The sequence below is a fragment of the Rhinoraja longicauda genome, chromosome 20 (assembly GCF_053455715.1).
Source record: "Rhinoraja longicauda isolate Sanriku21f chromosome 20, sRhiLon1.1, whole genome shotgun sequence".
Classification (NCBI taxonomy): Eukaryota; Metazoa; Chordata; class Chondrichthyes; order Rajiformes; family Arhynchobatidae; genus Rhinoraja; species Rhinoraja longicauda.
Window position 1 is genome coordinate 4,051,905 of NC_135972.1, and position 21,178 is coordinate 4,073,082.

General features: G+C 44.7%; 1 protein-coding gene across 1 annotated transcript in view; it reads left to right on the plus strand.

Annotated features, from left to right (window-relative positions):
- Positions 1 to 9,987: 9,987 nt before the first annotated feature.
- slc23a4 (solute carrier family 23 member 4) overlaps positions 9,988 to 21,178 on the plus strand; it is a 32,209-nt gene continuing 21,018 nt past the window's right edge. The window contains exons 1-3 of the mRNA XM_078416477.1: positions 9,988 to 10,169; positions 13,704 to 13,850; positions 15,389 to 15,546. Of these exons, the coding sequence (XP_078272603.1) occupies positions 10,122 to 10,169; positions 13,704 to 13,850; positions 15,389 to 15,546 (353 nt within the window). The 5' untranslated portion in view covers positions 9,988 to 10,121. The remainder of the gene's footprint in view (positions 10,170 to 13,703; positions 13,851 to 15,388; positions 15,547 to 21,178) is intronic.

A 21,178-nucleotide genomic window follows, 5' to 3' on the forward strand; every position in this document is an offset into this window, starting at 1 on the left:
AATACCCAACGATTTAACCTTCTTAATCAACCTTCCATGTGGAACCTTGTCAAATGCATTAACCCCACAATATCACCTAACGGTTAATGAAAATGCCTGGGAGACACCATTAATGTCAACAGTAATCCATCAATGAAAGGCACAAAATGTACCGGAGTGAATCAGCGGGTCAGGCAGCATCTCTGGAGAACATGGATGGATAACATCGCCTATCCATGTGGATACAAGGAATTGCAGATGCTGGCATGCAAAACATGACAAAAGGTAGTCTTTGTTCAGTCCGCCTGGACCTACCTGATCTCCTGGTTGCAAAACACTTTAATTCTCCTTCCCATTCCCACTTTAGTTAAACATTTTGTTCAAGATGACCGCGCCGTTGTGTTTGGCTGCCTGCCACTGTATGTTTCTTTTTTTTTCCTAATCAGATGTGCAGCACTTTGGTCAACGTGGGTTGTTTTTAAATGTGCTATACAAATAAAATTGACTTGACTTGACTTGACACTGACCTTCCTGTCAGACTGAGGCTAAACGCAAATTCGAGGAACACCACTTCATATTCCGCTATTACAGCCCAGTGGTACGAATATTGATTTCTCCAACTTCAAGTAACTCTGGCATTCCTTCTCTCTTCGTCCATCCCCCACCCAAGTTGCACCAGCTTCTCGTTGCCACCCAGCAAACAGCTAACAATGGCCTGTTTCCTTGATCATCTACTTTTTTGCTTGTCTTTCATTCATTGTTCTTTATCTCTCTCCATCATTGTCTATACAGTATCTCTCGTTTCCCTTTCCCCTGACTCGTCTGAAGAAGGGTCTCGACCCGAAACGTCACCCATTCCTTTTCTCCAGAGATGATGCCTGTCCCGTTGAGTTACTCCACCTTTTTGTGTCTATCTTCGGTTTAAACCAGCATCTGCAGTTCCTTCCTACACAAGTCAGGTAACATCTCTGGAGAACATGGATAGGTGACGATTCGGATCGGAACCCTTCTTCTGCTGACCTATTGAGCTACTCCAGCACTCAAGCATCCGTAGTTCCTTGAGTGTACATTAACCCACCACCTCGATGAATCTCACAGATTCATGTTTAATCCAATGTTGAACTGTGCCAATAGACGACCACTAAATGTCTAATGATTCTTTGTGTTTTCAAGGTCATAAGTGATAGGAGCAGAATTAGGCCATTCGGCCCATCAAGTCTACTCCGCCATTCAATCACGGCCGATCTATCTCTTCCTCCTCACCCCATTCTCCTGCCTTCTCCCCATAATCCCTGACACCCGCACTAATCAAGCATCTTTCTATCTCTGCCTTAAAAATATCCACTGACTTGGCCTCCACAGCCTTCTGTAGTGAAGAATTCCACAGATTCACCACCCTCTGACTAATGAAATTCCTCCTCTTCTCCTTCCTAAAGGAACGTCCTTTAATTCTGAGGCCTCTAGTCCTAGACCCTCCCACAAGTGGAAACATCCTCTCCACATCCACTCTGTCCAGGCCGCTCACTATTCACTTTTAGTGACCCCCCTCCATGTGAAGACCATCAGAGGAGGTCATCCAAAGAGGTCAGTTCCCGTTTTCCTTCGGTTGTCTTCATGGGACAGAGATGGAATGATGAGGCGCGCCACACGATGGAAGTTTAGATCTTCCAAGATCTGTCCACTGAACTACGGGCCAGGTGAGCTGTTTTCTTCTTGAATCCCTTTGAGCGTCTTGAGTATTGGATTTGCACTTATCTGCACCAATGGGATGTGTTCCGTCACACTCCGGACTGGTGGAAGAGCCATGGAGATCCACTCACCTGGAAGGTCGACACAAAGTGCTGGAGTAACTCAGCGGGTCAGGCAGCATCTCGGGAGAGAAGGAATGGGTGACGTTTCGGAATTATATGCTTTCCTAAATAATCCCGTCAAACCTATACCCGACTTCATTATGTTTTTAGCATTTGTATTAACGTAGTTCTGCATCTATAAGTATCGATAGAAGTCTTGTTTTTCTAACATGAATTTTTCTTTAAGCATTTCAAAACTTAACAGTGTTCCTTCTTTCATTATGTTACAAAGAGCAAAGTTATGCCTTTAACTGTCCACTCTTTAAACCTACTATCTAATTTATTAGGGATACAATCTGTGTCATATGCGCACCATTTAAGGATTGTAATGTCTTCCTCTAAATTATACTCTGTTATAACTGTTTTCCATATTTTAAGAGTCAATTTTACCCAAGGACTTTCAATAGCATTTATATAATCTTGTAGGTTGCTGTCAGCTATAATCGCTTGGACAGGGATGGGGAGTGTTATAGACAATAGACAATAGATCATATGATGGGTTGCACCAGCATATCATAGATCTTAACTGTGCTGCCTGATAATAGTCTTTGAAAGAGGGTAGACTCCATCCCCCATTTTCTTATGTTAATTGTAAGGTTTTGAGATGAATCCTAGGCCTTTTACCTTAGACAATAGACAATAGGTTCAGGAGGAGGCCATTCGGCCTTTCGAGCCAGCACCACCATTCAATGTGATCATGGCTGATCATTCTCAATCAGTACCCCGTTCCTGCCTTCTCCCCATACCCCCTGACTCCGCTATCCTTAAGAGCTCTATCTAGCTCTCTCTTGAATGCATTCAGAGAATTGGCCTCCACTGCCTTCTGCGGCAGAGAATTCCACAGATTCACAACTCTCTGACTGAAAAAGTTTTTCCTCATCTCCGTTCTAAATGGCCTACCCCTTATTCTTAAACTGTGGCCCCTTGTTTTGGAATCCCCCAACATTGGGAACATGTTTCCTGTCTCTAACGTGTCCAACCCCTTAATAATCTTATACTTTTCGATAAGATCTCCTCATCCTTCTAAATTCCAGTGTATACAAGCCTAGTCGCCATATATATCGTGACAATATTTTGTCCCATTCTTTAAATTGTTTTTGGTTAATCTCTCTTGGTAGGGTCTGAAATAAATATAACAGTCTTGGCAATATGCGCATAACAGGCCAATTTATGGTCAATCCCTTGAATAGTAGTAATACCTTTTATTTCTTTGTTTTGTCTTATATATTGAGCTAGTGGTTGCAGATATAATGCAAAGAGTAATGGTGACCAGGCACGTCCCTGTCTTGAACCCCTTTCTAGAGAAAAACTCTTTGATAAATATCCATTAACTTTAATTCTAGCAGTGGGCTTATTACATAGTGCCTGTATTGTTTTGATAATAGTGTCATGCAGGCCAAATCTATGTAGAACTCGATAGAGAAAATTCCAGTTCACAGAATCGAATGCCTTTTCACCGTCCACACTTATCACTATTGCTCCAATTTTTATTTTTTAATGTAGTCCACAATATGTAGTGTCCGTCGTATATTGTCCTGTGTTTGACGTTGCTGAATAAAACCTGTCTGATCATTGTGCATTAATTTAGGCAAGAACTGTTCTAACCGATTGGCCATGATAGAGGTAAATAATTTATAATCTACATTAAGAACAGATATCGGTCTAAATGACCCACACTCTGTTTTATCTTTACCTTCTTTTGGTATAGCAGAGATAATTGCCTCCCTCCAGCTTGGTGAAATTTGTACCTTTTTTAAAACCCAGTTTAATGTACGAAGTATAATAGGTGTTAACTCATCTTTAAATTCCTTATACCATTCTGCCATATAACCATCAGATCCTGGTGACTTGCTCAGCTTGAGCCTACTTACTAATTGCAGTTTTTAATTCAACCTCTGTTATGTCTCCAGTCATTATCTTGTTTTGTTCTTTATTTAAGGTGGGCAAATCTAAGGAATTCAGAAAGGTGTCTACTTGAGTTTGGCTACCTCCTGGGACTTCACAATACAGAGTTCTGTAGAATACTTCAAAGGTTTCCTGAATCTCACTTAATTTACCTTTCAATATTTTTGTTCTTGGGTCTCTGATTCTGTGAACTGTGTTTTCAGCCATCTTTTTTTTCAATTTCCACGCCAGTACTTTCATATATTTAGAACCACTTTCATAGTGCCTCTGTTTAAGGAACATTAACTTTTTCTTGATTTCTTGTGCAGCTAGATTATTGATTTCATTCCTAGTATTCCTAATTTCCTCCAATATATTCCATGCCAGCGTCAATTTGTGTTTCCTCTCTAGTTCCTTCAACGTATTTTGCAAATCCTCAAATGTTTTATTCCTTGTTTTTTTCTTATATGAAGATATTGCTATAATTTTTCCTCTTAGAACAGCCTTCAAAGCACCCCACAAAATAGGGGGAGAGACCTCTCCATTATCATTGAGTTCTAAATAAAAACTTATCTACTATCTTATCTATTACTTATCTTACTCACTACCCCAAACCGTTAGAGACTCCCCCACACTCACCACATTCAAAACATCGCTGAAGTCTCACCTGTTCAGTGCTGCCTTCAACCACTGAAGGTCACCTCACCTTCTGTCTCCTTTCTCTGTTCATTTATTTATTTACTTATTTATCTATTTATTCATTTCCCCTATGTTCTCAAAATCTCTGTAAAGCGTCTTTGAGTATATGAAAAGCGCTATATAAATAAAATGTATTATTATTATTATTATTATCTCCTTTTTAATTTGTTCCTTAAAGTTAAGATCATTGAGAAGGCTCGAGTTCAGTTTCCATGTGGCATTTTTTGGACGTGGGTCGAAATCAACAGACAAGTAAATAGGTGCATGGTCACTTAAGTCTATTGTTCCAATTCCACAGGTGTGTATTTTATCTTGATCCATTCCAAATGTTATAAAATAGTCCATTCTTGTGTATAAAGAATGTGGGGCCGAGTAATGGGTATAATCCTATTAGGGATAGGATACTATCTGTCATATATTATTATATATCAATTAAACCCACTTCTTTAAGAAGAATTTTGACTTTCTTATGTGGAGACTTTATATCATAAGTTTGTCTACTGGATGAGTCCAGTTCTGGTTGTAAATGTATATTTAGGTCTCCCCCACAAATAAGAAGGCCTTCCGTTTCCATTATCACGATATTAATAATTCTCTGGAAGAAATTAAAATCACTTCCAGGGGGTGCATACACATTCGGCAACGTAACTTGATTCCCATCTATATTCCCCCTTACTAAAATATATCTACCCTCCTTATCACTCATTTCAAATACTTTCTCAAAATGTAACTTGCTTGAGATGAGAGTAGCGACTCCTCTCCTACAAAAAGGACAAAAAGAGGTCAGTGAAACCCATTCTTTTAAGTTTTTCGTGTTCTTTGTAATTTAGATGGGTTTCCTGTAAGTATACTATAAGGGCTTGTTCTTTCCTCGTTTTAGTTAGAATTTTACGGCCTTTGATTGGGTTTAACAGTCCATTCACATTAAAAGAAATGAATTTTACCTTGCCATTAGCCATTTGTATTTGACTTACATCAGTAACATGGTGAAATAAGACATAACAGATCTGCTCCCTAAACGGACAAGAACAAAAACACGTACGAAAAAAACAAAGGTGTGGTTCCAAAGTAAGTAAAATAAGACGTAACAATAACATTGTGAGATAAGACATAACAAATCTGCTTCCTGAACAGACAAGAACAAAAGAACATGTGAAAAAACAGACATGATTCCAAGGTAGGGGTCTCCTGTGGGTGACCCTGGGCTAGGCTTGATGAAGAGCCTAGTTGGGGGGGATAGCCAGCCTCTCTCATCTGTGAGCTGAGGGCCACTGCAGCATCCACAAAGAAAACCCCCTCCGTCCATAAGGCAGAACACACTTCCCTGTGCATTCCTCCTCTTCATTTAAGTAAGGGAAAACAGACGTAACAGATGAAATAAAGCACCGTCGGTTTTTTAGTTCAGTTTCTCTCTCCTACGTTTTTAAAGTTATTTATAACTTAAAGCTGTTCTAAAGATGGAGGCCGACTTCTGATGGCCCAAAGTCTCTCCACGATGTCCTCCTCCCGCTCCCCGGCCGTCCTCTGTGGTCTTAATCTTCCCATTGTAGCGACCATAGGGATTGGTCCTGAGAGTCGAACCCTCGGATTGGCCAGCTAGGTCGTCTCCCATGCAGTGCGGGACAGTTGGTCAACCAAACTCTGCTCCTCATGTCAGTGGTCACCTCATCCACCGTCTGGTACAGCCGTGTCTCGTCATCGTAGAACACTCGCAACTTGGCGGGGAACGGAGTCTGGAAGTGGATCTTATTCTGCTTTAACACGCGTTTCGCCTCAGAATATTCTTTGTGCTTCTGTAGCACTGCTGGGGCATAGACTTGATCTTTGTGCTTCTGTAGCACTGCTGGGGCATAGACTTGATCTTTGTGCTTCTGTAGCACTGCTGGGGCATAGACTTGATCTTTGTGCTTCTGTAGCACTGCTGGGGCATAGACTTGATCTTTGTGCTTCTGTAGCACTGCTGGGGCATAGACTTGATCTTTGTGCTTCTGTAGCACTGCTGGGGCATAGACTTGATCTTTGTGCTTCTGGAGCACTGCTGGGGCATAGACTTGATCTTTGTGCTTCTGGAGCACTGCTGGGGCATAGACTTGATCTTTGTGCTTCTGTAGCACTGCTGGGGCATAGACTTGATCTTTGTGCTTCTGTAGCACTGCTGGGGCATAGACTTGATCGACGTATATCAGTCTCCTTGTTTCTTTCCCCAAGCCCTGCGCAAACTCTCCTCTTTCATTTTGTAGTGGAGAAATCTGATTATGATGGATGGTGGTTTATCTCCAGGGGGTTTCAGGGGCGAGCGCTCTCTCAATGTGACATTCCATGGTGGGTGGGAGTCCGAGTGTATCCCACAGTAGCCGATCCACAAAGTATACCATAGACGACCCCTCAGCTCCTTCGGGAACATTATATACCCGTATATTCTCCCGTCTGGATGGCCCTTCTTGGGCATGTGGCTTGCCTTCTTAGTATAAGAAAATAACTGCAGATGCTGGTACAAATCGATTTATTCACAAAATGCTGGAGTGACTCAGCGGGTCGGGCAGCATCTCAGGGAGAGAAGGAATGGGTGGACCCTTCTTCAGACTGTCTCGACCCAAAACGTCACCCATTCCTTCTCTCCCGAGATGCTGCCTGACCCGCTGAGTTACTCCAGCATTTTGTGAATAAACAGCTTACCTTCTTTTATCATCTTCACCAGCACCTGCTCCACGTTTAACACAAGGTCTTCCACCCTTTCGAGCCGTGTCCCCACCACCGCTATTTTTCGATTAACATTGGTAAGCTCGTCTTTAATATCAATTAACCGTTCTTTTGTGCCTTTGTGAAAGTCCCGTATCTCCTCCAAAACAGTGGCTAAACTTAGCTCTACGTCTTTCTGGTGCGTGTTGCCAACTCGCTCTGCCTTCCTGTGCCTTTGTAGGTGAGCAGGCCGTGTTTACTTTGTTCTCTCAGTGGCGCTTTTCTTGTTTACATCTCGTCTTGCCCGTTTCATCAAGTCAGTCATTCTCAATAAATGTTATATTTGGCAAACTAACCGGGCTAGTTAAGTATTTTCGGAGGAGCTATTATTTTATGCTGCCATTCAAGGAGATAACGTCACCGGAACACTTTGGAAGTGACATTCTCAATCTCGTTGTACTTGTACAATGGCAATAAAAGATATTGCACTGTATGCTTTTAAAGAACGTACATTTCGCTGGCTTAGCAATAGACAATAATAGACAATAGACAATAGGTGCAGGAGTAGGCCATTCAGCCCTTCGAGCCAGCACCGCCATTCAATGCCATCATGGCTGATCATTCTCAATCAGTACCCCGTTCCTGCCTTCTCCCCATACCCCCTCACTCCGCTATCCTTAAGAGCTCTATCCAGCTCTCTCTTGAAAGCATCCAACGAACTCGCCTCCACTGCCTTCTGAGGCAGAGAATTCCACACCTTCACCACTCTCTGACTGAAAAAGTTCTTCCTCATCTCCGTTCTAAATGGCCTACCCCTTATTCTTAAACTGTGGCCCCTTGTTCTGGACTCCCCCAACATTGGGAACATGTTTCCTGCCTCTAATGTGTCCAATCCCCTAATTATCTTATATGTTTCAATAAGATCCCCCCTCATCCTTCTAAATTCCAGTGTATACAAGCCTAATTGCTCCAGCCTTTCAACATAGCAAGGAATGACTTTACCTCAAGTACCAATATTTCAGTCGGAATCTCTTATGGAAACTTGAGAAACCTTCCCGAGTCTTTGGATCATAGGAGATTCCGACTGAAATATTGAAACAGTTACTCTATGTTTGCAAAGTAGTGGAAGAATGTCCATGTGACATCAGCTGAGTGCACACATTGAATTCACCAGCCTGACTACATCAGCGGTACAGGGAGCATTGAGAGACAAAGTGTGACATCTGTACCTTTTCCATGGTTCATCACCTACAAGGCAAGGGGAAGCAAGGGCTATCTGTAAAAAGTGGGACATCATAGAACTAGTGTGAACAGGTGACCGATGGTTGGCATGGACTCCTTGGGCCGAAGGGTCTGTTTGCATACTGTATCTCTAAATTAGACTAAGGGCAATATCAGGCCAATGCTGATAGACGTGGGAATGTACAAAGGTCATCACCAGAAGAGGTAGTAAGGGCAATATCAGGGAATTGTGTGATGACGAAAGAATTATGATGAACAATGATGACAAACTTAGGGTGGGATGGTGGCCCAGCGGTAGAGTTGCTGCCTTCCAGCCCCAGAGACCCCGGTTCGATCCTGACCACGGGTGCTGTCTGTACGGAGCTTCTACTTTCTCCCTGTGATTGTGTGGGTTTTCTCCGGGTGCTCCGGTTTCCTCCCACGCTCCAAAGACGTGCAGGTTTGTAGGTTATTTGGCTTTGGTAAAACTAAATGGTTCCTCGTGTGTTTGGTAGTGCCGGTGTACGGGGTGATCGCTGGTCGGCGTGAACTCGGTGGGCCGAAGGGCCTGCTTCCACGCTGTGTCTCTGAAGTCTAAAATCTAAAATGGGAATGTACACCCTGATGCTGGAGCATCCATTCCTTGATGGAGTAGATTGTCGGCTTTATGCTCAGGTGTTTAAAGTTGGTCTTGTGGACGAACTATCTGGGAAAGATACCAAACATCATTCCTTTCTAAAGACACAAAGTGCTGGAGTGACTCAGTGGGTCAGGCAGTTTCTCTAGAGAACATGGAGAGGTGATGTTTCAGGTTGGGACCCTCCTTCGGACTGATTTTGGGAAGGTGGGGGGGGGGGGGGGTAGTGACAGAAGAAAGCTGGAAGAGAGGAGGGGTAGTAGAAGGAAGGGCCTGATCCGAAATGCCACCTATCCATAAGGTCATAAGGAACAGGAGTAGAATTAGGCCATTCGGCCCATCAAGTCTACTCTGCCATTCAATCATGGCTGACCATGTTCTCCAGAGATACTGCCTGACTCGCTGAGTTTCTCCAGCACTTTGTGTCTTCCTTTGTAAACTAGAGGTTCCATGTTTCTTCATCAATCATATCTAGTCGGGCAACATTGAATTTCTCCCTGTTTTCACTGAGGGAAACTCTATTGCATCAACATGCTCCCATGGCTTGTGTGGACCAGTCGTGTGTTTTGATTGTAGTGGAGGTACATTTACAGTCCTCCAGATTTTTCTTTAGACTTTAGAGATACAGTGTGGAAACAGGCCCTTCAGCCCACCGAGTCCGTTCAGACCAGCGATCTGGTACACCAGCACATTAGGGACAATTGGCCTGTCCTCACACACCAGGGACAAGTCCTGTATAAAAGACATTTCAGAACCATTTACAATGGGAATAGCTTAAATGACACATCTGTGTAGTTACATGACGACTGGTTTAGTTAACAGTGGGTGGAGTTAGTTTGTTCAAATTGCAGGCTCGATGATTAAGCTGTAACCTAGGGTTTTTTCCTCTGTTGGTTCAGCACTTTCTTGGGCTATTACACTGCATGATCGTCAAACACCCCACTGGACTCTCCCTGGAATGATGAAGCTCATCTAGAAGACCCCTACTAGAGCAAACTCTTTTAACAACTGCTAACTCCCGAGAGAGAATAACGTTGGAGGAAGTTTTTGTACAGAAATTCAATCCGACTTTATATGGTTTTTTGACGTGCTCAGAAATTAAGTCCTTTCTGCCTGTCCTTCTGAAAGATCGGATTAGTAAATTCCACTGCCCTCCTCTGCCTTCAAGTGCAATGCCTTCAGAAAAAGAACTCAATGGATTGGATAATTATGGCTTTCCAGTAAGTAACATTTTATTTTTCAATGCCTTCCATTAAATAATAAGGGGAAAAAATCAACAAAAAGCTCAAGCTCATTCCAAAGTAGTAACAGCAATTAATTATTTTGCTTGCTATTAAGATTATTCATAAGTTCCTAAGTTCCTAAGTTCATTATGAACTTATGAACTTATGCAATTAATTATTTTGCTTGCTATTAAGATTATTCAGCTTGCATTATTTAATGATGTAAATTGATAATATAAATGTAATATATTACATATAATTTGAGGTTTTCTAATACACAATCTGACATCCTGACACGGACTCTAAGTAAATAGACAAAGCAAAATGGTGATTATCCTGAAGTGTATCTGGCTTTGTCGGCATATCATTCAAAAAAGAATGTCACTGTATCTTGGTGAACAAGATAACAAAGAACCATCGGAAATGGCAACATCATGGTGGCGCAGCGGGTAGAGCTGCTGCCTCACAGCGCCAGAGACACGGGTTCCATCCTGACCTCGGGTGCCGTCTGTGTGTGGAGTTTGCACGTTGCTCATGTTTCCCCCCATGTCCCAAAGACGTGCGGGTTTGTCGATTAATTGCCATCTGTAAATTGCCCCCTAGTGAGCAGGGAGTGGATGAGAAAGTGGGATAACGTAGAACCAGCGTGAACGGGTGATCGAAGGTCGGCGCGGACTCGGTGGGCCGAAGGGCCTGTTTCCACGCAGTAGATCGAAAGTAAACTCAACATTGTACCATCTCACAGGCACATGGAGATTAGTTTATTCCACTGGCCATGGAAGTAGTTAAACTACTTACAGGGAGCTTGTTCTTTAGCCAAGATTATAGTTCTGTTGATCATGAGATCGTGAGATTATGTATAATTTACAAGGCTCCGTCTGTGTATCCTATTGCTCTTTGTAAAGAGTTTATTGTTGAAGATGGTGGCCAAGGGTTGGGCTTTGTTGCAGCCAATATTTAAATGCATCAGGTACAAATTTGGTTGAAATTCCCTACCCAAATTGTACATCTGACAACTACCCTCAGGTTCCATAACAATTTATGGTGCCAAACCTGCACGCTATTTATGTGAGTGATTGAAAGATATAGCATGGAAACAGGTCCACCGAGTCCACATTGATCACCTATTCACACAAGTTCAATGTTATCCCACCTTCTCATCCACTCCCTTCACACAAGGAACAACTTACAGAGGGGACAATCAACCTACAAAACCCATTGGGATGTGGGAGGAAACCAGAGGACCCGGAGGAAACCCACGCAGTCACGGGGAGAACGTGCAAACTCCACACAGACAGCACCCGAGGTCAGGATGGAACCCGGGTCTCTGGTGTTGTGAGGTAGCAGCTCTACCCGCTGCGCCACTGTGCCACCCCTACTAAAGCAGAGGTTGAAAGGGTAACATATCTGAAGGTGGGAGAAGGGCCGGGCCCTTGTGTCACCTCTAGTGTGATATTATTCCAATACTTGGGCGCAGCGGTAGAGCTGCTGCCTTACAGCGAATGCAGCGCTGGAGACCCGGGTTCAATGCCGACTGCAGGTGCTGTCTTTACGGAGTTTGTACGTTCTCCCCGTGACCTGCAAGGGTTTTCTCCGAGATCTTCGGTTTCCTCCCACACTCCAAAGATGTACAGTTTTGTAAGTTAATTGGCTTGGTAAATGAAAGAAAAAATTGTCCCTAGTGGGGGTATAGGATGGTGTTAATAATAATAATAATAATAATAATACATTTTATTTATATAGCGCTTTTCATATACTCAAAGACGCTTTACAGAGATTTTGAGAACATAGGGAAATTAATAAATAGATAAATAAGTAAATAAATAAATGAACAGAGAAAGGAGACAGTAGGTGAGGTGACCTTCAGTGGTTGAAGGCAGTACTGAACAGGTGAGACTTCAGCGATGTTTTGAATGTGGTGAGTGTGGGGGAGTCTCTAACGGTTTGGGGTAATGAGTTCCATAGGGTGGGAGCAGCGATGGAGAAAGCCCTGTCCCCCCAGGATCTGAGTTTAGTCCGGATGTGGGGGGATAGGAGATTGGCAGCGGCAGAGCGGAGGGTGCAGGTGGGAGTGTGCCTGTGGAGGAGGTCGGTCAGGTAGGATGGGGCCAGGTTATGGAGGGCTTTGTAGGTTATGAGGAGGATTTTGTACTGGATTCTCTGGGGGATGGGGAGCCAGTGGAGTTTATAAAGGACGGGGGTGATATGGTCACGGATCGAGGTGTGTGTGAGTAGACGGGCAGCGGAGTTTTGAATGTATTGAAGTTTATTGATGATTTTTGAGGGTGCGCCATAGAGGAGGCTGTTGCAGTAGTCCAGACGGGAGGTGATGAAGGCGTGGATGAGGGTTTCTGCAGCTGTGGAGGAGAGGGATGGACGGAGACGGGCAATGTTTTTGAGGTGGAAGAAGGCTGTCTTTGTGATGTGTTTGATGTGTTTGTCGAAGGAGAGGGTTTGATCAAGGATGATTCCAAGATTCCGGATGTGAGGTGAGGTGGATACTGGGAGACCATCAATGTTGAGGATGAAGTTTTGGGTGGATTTGGTGAGCATTTTTGGACCAATGATGATGATTTCAGATTTGTTGCAATTGAGTTTGAGGAAGTTTGAATGTGCGGGAATCGCTGGTCGGCGCGGACCTGGTGGGCCGAAAGGGCCTGTTTCCGCACTGTTTCTCGAAACTACCATTTTGTTCTCCTGACGTAACCTGGGGCTCCAAATTGCACTCGACAACCTGTCACGGCTTTACCAGCGCACGTCTTATTAAATAGTTGTTGTGTTCACTTTTTAAAAGGTCTTTCTGATAACACTGGGAAACTTGTTTGCTGAGATTATTCCAGGCTTCCAACATCGTCCAAAGTTCAAAGAATGAGTTACAACAGGCAGTGATTGTTTTTATGTAGAAGTTTGAAAACATATACGTCCAGTTTCAGGGAAAGTTTCTTCTCAGCAGTTAGCAGACAACTGAACCATCATCTCACCAGCGAGAGGTGGGTACTAAATGTTGTATTCTTTATTCCTTGTCTGTAAAGCTTGTATTCATGCAGTCTTTTCTTTGACTGGATAGCACACAATCAAAAGCTTTTCACTGTATCTTGGTACACGTGAGAATAATAAATTAAACTAATTCAGTTACAATTTTACTAATTCAGTTTTGCAACCCAGTGGTATGAATATTGATTTCTCTAACTTCAACTAACCCCTGCATTCCCTCTCTCTCCGCCCCTCTCCCACCCTAGTCACGCCAGCTTTGCGTTCTCTCCTCGCAACAGCTAACAATGGGGGGGGGGGAGGGGTGAGGGGAGGGGGAGGGGAAGGGGGGGAGGGGTGAGGGGAGGGGGAGGGGAAGGGGGGGAGGGGAAGGGGGGAGGGGGGGAGAAAAAGGAGGGTTCCACCTTGAATTGGAAAATTCAGGGGGGGAGAAAAAGGAGGGTTCCACCTTGAATTGGAAAATTCATCGTTCATACCATTTTAACGTAGAGTCCTCATGAAATGTTGGCAGATGCTGAGATATTCTTTCTTGTCACTTAGAATGAAGATGAAAGTACACATCACACCAGCACCCTCGGCAAAGGTGGAACAAGCAGCCATCCTCCATCTGAGGGTACAGCAGACAAGATGCTGTACCTTGTCACTGATAACCCGCCCTGGTATTTATGTATACTCTTTGGCACACAGGTAAGAGTTGCAGGGAGAATGAGTGGCCAGATGTATTCCTCGTCTTAAACATCACATAGTGCACCACCTGCAGTCGGCATCACTGTGTTTTGAAGACACTTCCATTAGTTCATAAATGATAGGAGCAGAAATAGGCCATTCGGCCCATCAAGTCTACTCTGCCATTCAATCATGGATGAGCCATCTCTCCCTCCTAAATCCCATTCTCCTGCCTTCTCCCCACAACCCCTGACACCCGTACTAATCAAGAATCGATCTATCTCTGCTGTAAAAATATCAATTGATTTGGTCTCTACAGCCTTCTGTGGCAATGAATCCCACAGATTCACCACCCTCTGATTAAATAAATTCCTCCTCATCTCCTTCCTAAAGGAATGTCCTTTTATTCTGAGGCTGTGCCCTCTGGTCCTAGACTCTCCCACTAGTGGAAACATCTTCTCCACATCCACTCTATCCAAGCCTTGCACTATTCTGTAAGTTTCAATGAGGTCCCCCCTCATCCTTCTAAACTCCAGTGAGTACAGGCCCAGTGCCGAAACCGCTCAGAACACCAAGTTCATGGGACCTCCGTCATCTTCAGCCTCATCTCCTGATATTGCAACGTCCTGATGAGAGAGATTAATTGAATGGATTTGAAAGATACAGCATGGAAACAGGCCCTTCGGCCCATCGAGTGCAAGCCGACCATCGATAACCCCGTTCACACTAGTTCTATGATTTCCTACTTTCTCACCCACTCCCTGCACACTAGAGGCACCTTACAGAGGGCCACTTAACCTACAAACCCGCACGTCTTTGGGACATGGGGGGAAACCGGAGCACCCGGAGGAAGCCCACGTGGTCACTTGGAGAACGTGCAAACTCCACACAGACACCAGCCGAGGTCAGGATGGAACCCGGGCCTCTGGCGCTGTGAGGCAGCAGCTCTACCAATCTAGGAAGAAAGGAAAGAGAAACAAGTGACACTTTGTTAACAATGTTAAAGACATTTGTTTAGACCTGTGTATGTCTACAATCTTACACTCTTACACTGAGTATGATGGTGCCTACTGCATAGTAGGATTGTCACTAAACTGTGAATTTCACTGTAGATAGAACAAAGTGCTGGAATAACTCAGTGTGTCAGGCAGCATCTCTGGAGAAAATGGACAGGCAACATTTCAGGTCAGGTCTCTTTCAGGTTTCAACCTGAAACGTCACCTATTCCTTTTTTTCTCCTGAGATGCTGCCTGACCCGCTGGATTACTCCTGCACTTTGTCCCCATCTTTGGTAATAAATCAGCATCTGCAGTTCATTTTAATTGAAATTTCACTGTACATAGAAACATTAGAAATAGGTGCAGGAGTAGACCATTCGATCCTTTGAGCCAGCACCGCCATTCAAAATGATCATGGCTGATCATCCAAAATCCGTAGCCTGTTCCTGCCTTCTCCCCCCATATCCCTTGATTCCGTTAGCTTCAGTACTTAGGCAAATGTGATGGTAAAGCACCGTTGAACGGTGACTAAACCTCAGTTGGTAATGGTGTTTTCCACAGCATTACCTGACGGCTTTGGGCAGTATTGTGGCCATTCCTCTCCTACTGTCTCGAGAGCTCTGTTTGCAACATGACCACGTCACCCAGAGCCATCTCATCAGCACCATCTTCGTTGTGTCAGGAATCTGCACACTGCTTCAAGTTCTCTTTGGTGTCAGGTAAGTTAGCATACATCGTAATATTTGACCTTCGTTTTAGTTTAGTTCAGAGATTCAGCAAGGAAACAGGCCCTTCGGCCCACCGAGTCCTCACCGACTGACGATCACCCCTTACACTAGTACTATCCTACACAGTAGGGGACAATTTACCGAAGCCAGTTAACCTCCAAACCTGCATGTCTTTGGAATGTGGGAGGAAACCGGAGCACCCGGAGGAAACCCACGCAGTCACGGGGAGAACGTACAAACTCCTTACAAGGCAGCAGCCGTGGTCAGGATGGAACCCTGGTGCATTATCACAACGAAGGTCTTAAAAGCCCTGGAGATCTACCATAAAAGCAGATAGTGCCATAAACATTCATCAGGTCAGGTCAAAGACCTTTCATCAGAGCTGGCCCTGGGAGAGGGAGTGAACACAGTGTGATATCGGGAGAGGGTGCGGTCAGGCATGCATCAAACTGCTGCTCACCTCACCTGTGTGAGAGGTCAATGAGCACAGTTGGGGAAACACAGGCAAAGTTGGTTCAATGGCTCTGCCATGGCATCACAGCGGCTGCTAGGACCTCCCCTAAACGTGGTATAATGGGAGCAGAGGAGATTAAACCACAGCAAACAAACAATCTGCTGGGGGAAACAAACTGCAGATGCTGGTCTAAATCGAAGGTAGACACAAAATGCTGGAGTAACTCAGCGGGACAGGCAGCATCTCGGGAGAGAAGGAATGGGTGACGTTTCGGGTTGACACCCTTCTTCAGGCTGACGTCAGGGTCCCGCTGTGGGACCGAAGGGTGGGCCGAAGGGCCTGTTTCCGTGCTGTGTCTCTAAACTAAACTAAACAAACGAAAGACTGGCATCTTTTATTTGTAATGTCTGAGAATTAAATGAGAAAAGTGTTGTGAAAGTAGATAAGTAAAACAGTGATAGCAATCATGAGCAATTAAATGATGACTCGTGATTAGACAGAGGAATCTATTTGCTTTAGTAATCAGCACCAATAATTTACTTCTCAATTGATTTATGAACGTTAACGAAAAGAGCAATTTATTGAGATTGGATTGGAAAACCAAATGTTTGTGTGTATTATGCTTAGTTTAGTTTAGAGATACAGCATGGAAACAGGCCCTTTGGCCCATCAAGTCCACGTCGACCATTGGTTACCTGTGCACATTAGTTCTACGTCATCCCACGCCCCACACACTGGGGGGCAATGTACAGAAGCCAATTAACCTACAAACCCGCACGTATTGGAGATGTGGGAGGAAACCAGAGCACCCGGAGGAAACCCACGCGGTCACAGGGAGAACGTTCAAACTTCATACAGACAGCACCCGAGGTCAGGATGGAACCGGGTCTCTGGTGCTGGCATTGTGAGGCAGCGGCACTACCCGCTGCGCCACTGTGCCGCCCTTTATTAAAGGAGATCATGGACACCTCCAGATTCAGGGACAGTTACTTAGTCAAGTCAAGTCAATTTTATTTGTATAGCACATTTAAAAACAACCCACGTTGACCAAAGTGCTGTACATCTGATTAGGTACTAAGGAAAAAATGAAACATACAGTAGCACACAAACATGACAGCACATACAAAACAGTTCACAGCGCCTCCTCAATGGGCCTCAAACGCTAGGGAGTAGCAATAGGTTTTGAGCCTGGACTTAAAGGAGTCGATGGAGGGGGCAGTTCTGATGGGGAGAGGGATGCTGTTCCACAGTCTAGGAGCTGCAACCGCAAAAGCGCGGTCACCCCTGAGCTTAAGCCTAGACCGCGGGATAGTGAGTAGCCCCAAGTCGGCCGACCTGAGGGACCTGGAGTTAGAGAGGTGGGTTAGAAGATTTTTGATGTAGGGGGGGGAATGTCCATTTAGGGCTTTATATGTGAATAGGAGGAGCTTGAAGTTGATTCTGTACCGTACAGGGAGCCAGTGGAGAGAGGCCAGAATCGGCGTGATGTGGTCCCTTTTATGGGTACCCGTCAGGAGTCTCGCTGCGGCATTTTGGACCAGTTGCAGGCGGGACAGGGATGATTGGCTGATCCCAGTGTATAGGGAGTTGCAGTAGTCCTGGAGACCTTCACACTATCTGTAATCGGATTTTGTTGGACTTTATCTTGCACTAAACGTTACACCCTTATCCTGTATCTGTACACTGTGCACTGCTTGATTGCAATCTTGTATATTTTTTTCGCTGACTAAACTAAACAGACATAAAATGCTGGAGTAACTCAGCAGGACAGGCAGCATCTCTGGAGAAAAGGAACCGGTGACGTTTCGGGTCGAGAGTCACCCTTTCCCTTCTCTCCAGAGATGCTGCCTGTCCCGCTGAGTTACTCCAGCATTTTCAAGGGTTCAAGGGTTTCAAGGTCAGTTTATTGTCACGTGTACCAATCAAGGTACAGTGAAATTGGATTTACCACACAGCCACACTAAAAAAACGCAATAAGACACACAACTGCATAAAAGTTAACATAAACATCCACCACAGCGGATTCCCCACATTCCTCACTGTGATGGAAGGCAATAAGGTCCAATCTTCTTCGTCTTTATTCTCCTGCGGTCGGGGCAGTCAAACCATCCGTCGGGGCAGTCGAACCATCCGCCGGGGCCGTCAAACCATCCGTCGGGGCTGCCGAATCATCCATCGGGGCAGTCGAACCATCCGTCGGGGCAGTCGAACCATCTGTTAGGGCCGTCGAAACTCGGAACACACAAGTGTTTAAACGTGCTGTTGTCATGTTATCACCATCTTGAGTCTCCCCCGTGCATGCGTACAGTACAGCATGTCATTCAATATGCATATCATATTCTTATACACAACACTCCTCCCTCTTTAACTTGGAGGCAGGTAACACAATTTCATCTTCACTGTATATGATCTTTTACACAAATCCATACTCTGTGACCCCAAAACCTATGAAATTTATTTTCCAAAACTTAGCTTGTACAAGTGACTTCTTCTTGCCTACTAATTCAACTAACCTCAGTTTACAACTTTAAACCGGTCTTGGATATATTCTTTAGTGATAATATTCCTCTTCTCTTATGTATAATAAATGTAATGTAACTCACAAAACAACGTGATCCAGGTGCAATGTGTAAAACCACAATGTGTATATAATTGAACCATACACTGTTCTCCAAATAGTATTATGAAAATCGTCTTACAATTAGATTCATCATAACCCCATATATCAAAACCTGTAATATTACCAATGGATTTTCTTTAAATCAACTACCCACATACCCATGTCTAAAGTCACATAATATCAACCAAAAGACCTGCATATCGTAACTAAAATGTGTGACAAACAAAATACATGACACATTGCTTTGTGTATATGTAGGTTCACTTATAAAGAACAAAATCATCAAATCTTTTAGGTGTTCTTGTAGTTCTATTAGACCTGTGCCTATCTGTCTGTGTTGGATTTTTCATGTGATCTGAAATATCAGGCTCTGGTTGTGATGTTGTGTTGTCACTGGATGAAAGGTTCGTTACTCTCTGAAGTGCTTTCAGGATCTACACCATCTGGAGTGCCTTCAGGATCTACACCTACGGTTGGAGTTGGCACAACTATCAGTGGCTCCTCGCTTGGTTGAACCACTTCTCTTTGTTGGAAGTGGGTGTGTTCGTCACCTTTTGGCAAGGACGCTCTCATTTGATCGACATGCCGACGAACGACTCTTACCTCACTCAACTTTACATTGTACAGGACTTCACTGATGACTTCTGCTATCATTCTGTAAAGTCAAGTGGGACCTTATGTAAAGTTCTTGACCATGACATGATCATTCACATCCAAGACTGGCTTCTTGCTTCCTCGATCTGCTTCCTGTTTCATTGAGGTTTGCTTCCTTCAAACAGTTTTGCTGAGATCTGGTCGCAGACTGTCAAGTTTAGTGCGGATCATCAGTTCACTGGGTGACTTTCCAGTCGTTCCTTGAGGTGTGACTCGGTACGTCAGCAAGAACCTCTGGATCTTTAGTTCCAGGTCTGTTCCTTTTCCTTTATTCACACCTGCTTTCACTGTCTGCACCCCTCTTTCCGCTAGTCCGTTGCTGGACGGGTGCTTGGGTGATGTTTGAATGTGGCAGATGTTGTTGCTGCTGAGGAACTTGGCAAATTCTTCAGACACAAACTGCGTACCGTTGTCTGTGACCACCCATGATAACCCATGAGTTGTAAACAACCGCCTCAGGGCAATCACTGTTGCTGCTGCTGTTGCCTGTTTCACCCGCATGGCTTCAGTCCATTTGCTGTGAGCATCGACCACAATCAGCACCTCCTCATTGTCGAGGCTGGCATAGTCACAGTGAATTCTACTCCTCGGTCTCTCAAGGAACTCCCATGGATGGATTGGGGCTGCAACAGGACTATGCTGACTCTGCTGACAGCTTGGATAACTTCTCACTTGTTGTTCCAACTCTTTGTTGATTCCTGGCCACTAGACGTATGATCTTGCCAATGCCTTCATTTTCACAATGCCAGGGTGCGTGCTATGAAGTTCTTCAAGGATTCTAGTCCTCATCTCCAGATTAATTGGGATAACCACTCGTGGTCCCCACAGGATTATGTCATCCTCCACTGACAGCTCTTCTTTCTTGCTGGCAAAGGGCTTTACTTCTTCTGGAAGATTCCTTGCACTTGGCCACCCTTCCATGATGTGGTTCTTCACCTTGGAGAGACCTCTGTCCTTCTTGGTCGCTCTCTTCACTTCCTGTGCATCAACAGGGCGCGTGTCCAGATCGGTGAGTATGTTGATGCATGTCTCTGGTGCTTCATCAAGCTCGGCGAGCTCCGGATGATTCCATGAAGAATCCTCTTCATGGATCAGCAAGTGCGACAACGCATCTGCATTCTGGTGTTTCTTGCCTTCTTGATGGACTATCTGGTAACTGTAGGCAGACAGGATCATATGCCATCTTGCTACGCGAGCAGAGGCCATCGGGCTGGCCGGCCTGTGGTCTCCAAACAGTCCCATCAGAGGCTTGTGATCAGTTACAATGGTGAAAGACCTTCCATGTAACTGCTTGTGGAACTTCTTCAGTCCGAAGATTATGGATAAACCCTCCTTTTCATATTGTGCGTAGTTCACTTCGCTGGGCTTGAGAGTGCGTGAAGCGAAAGCTATCGGGCGTTCTTGTCCATCTGATTCAACATGGCTGATCACAGCACCTAAGCCATAGGGGCTTGCATCCGTTTGGAGCAGGATGGGTTTGGCTGGATCGTAATGAGTCAGCACACTGTCACTCTGAAGAAGACGCTTGGATCTCTGGAATGCCTGCCTGCTCTTGTTCCTTTCCCCAGTTGAACTTGGGATCAGGCTTGCTGCTTCTCCTCCCACTCTTTGAATCTGCTAATCTGTAATCTGCCTTCAGCGTCTGAGTCAATGGTGCAATCTCCTGTGACAGGTTGGGTATAAACTTCCTGTAATACCCCAGTAAGCCGAGGTTTGCCTGGAGTTGGCTTTGGTTCACAGGCCGCTTTGCTTCCCGCACCGCATCAACTTTGTCTTGAAGAGGATGAAGACCATTCTTGTTCAGTCGATGTCCGAGATGGTCGACTGACTCTCGCATCAGTGCACACTTCTCCTTCTACAGACGTAACCCATTGGACTCTAGTCTTGACAGGACC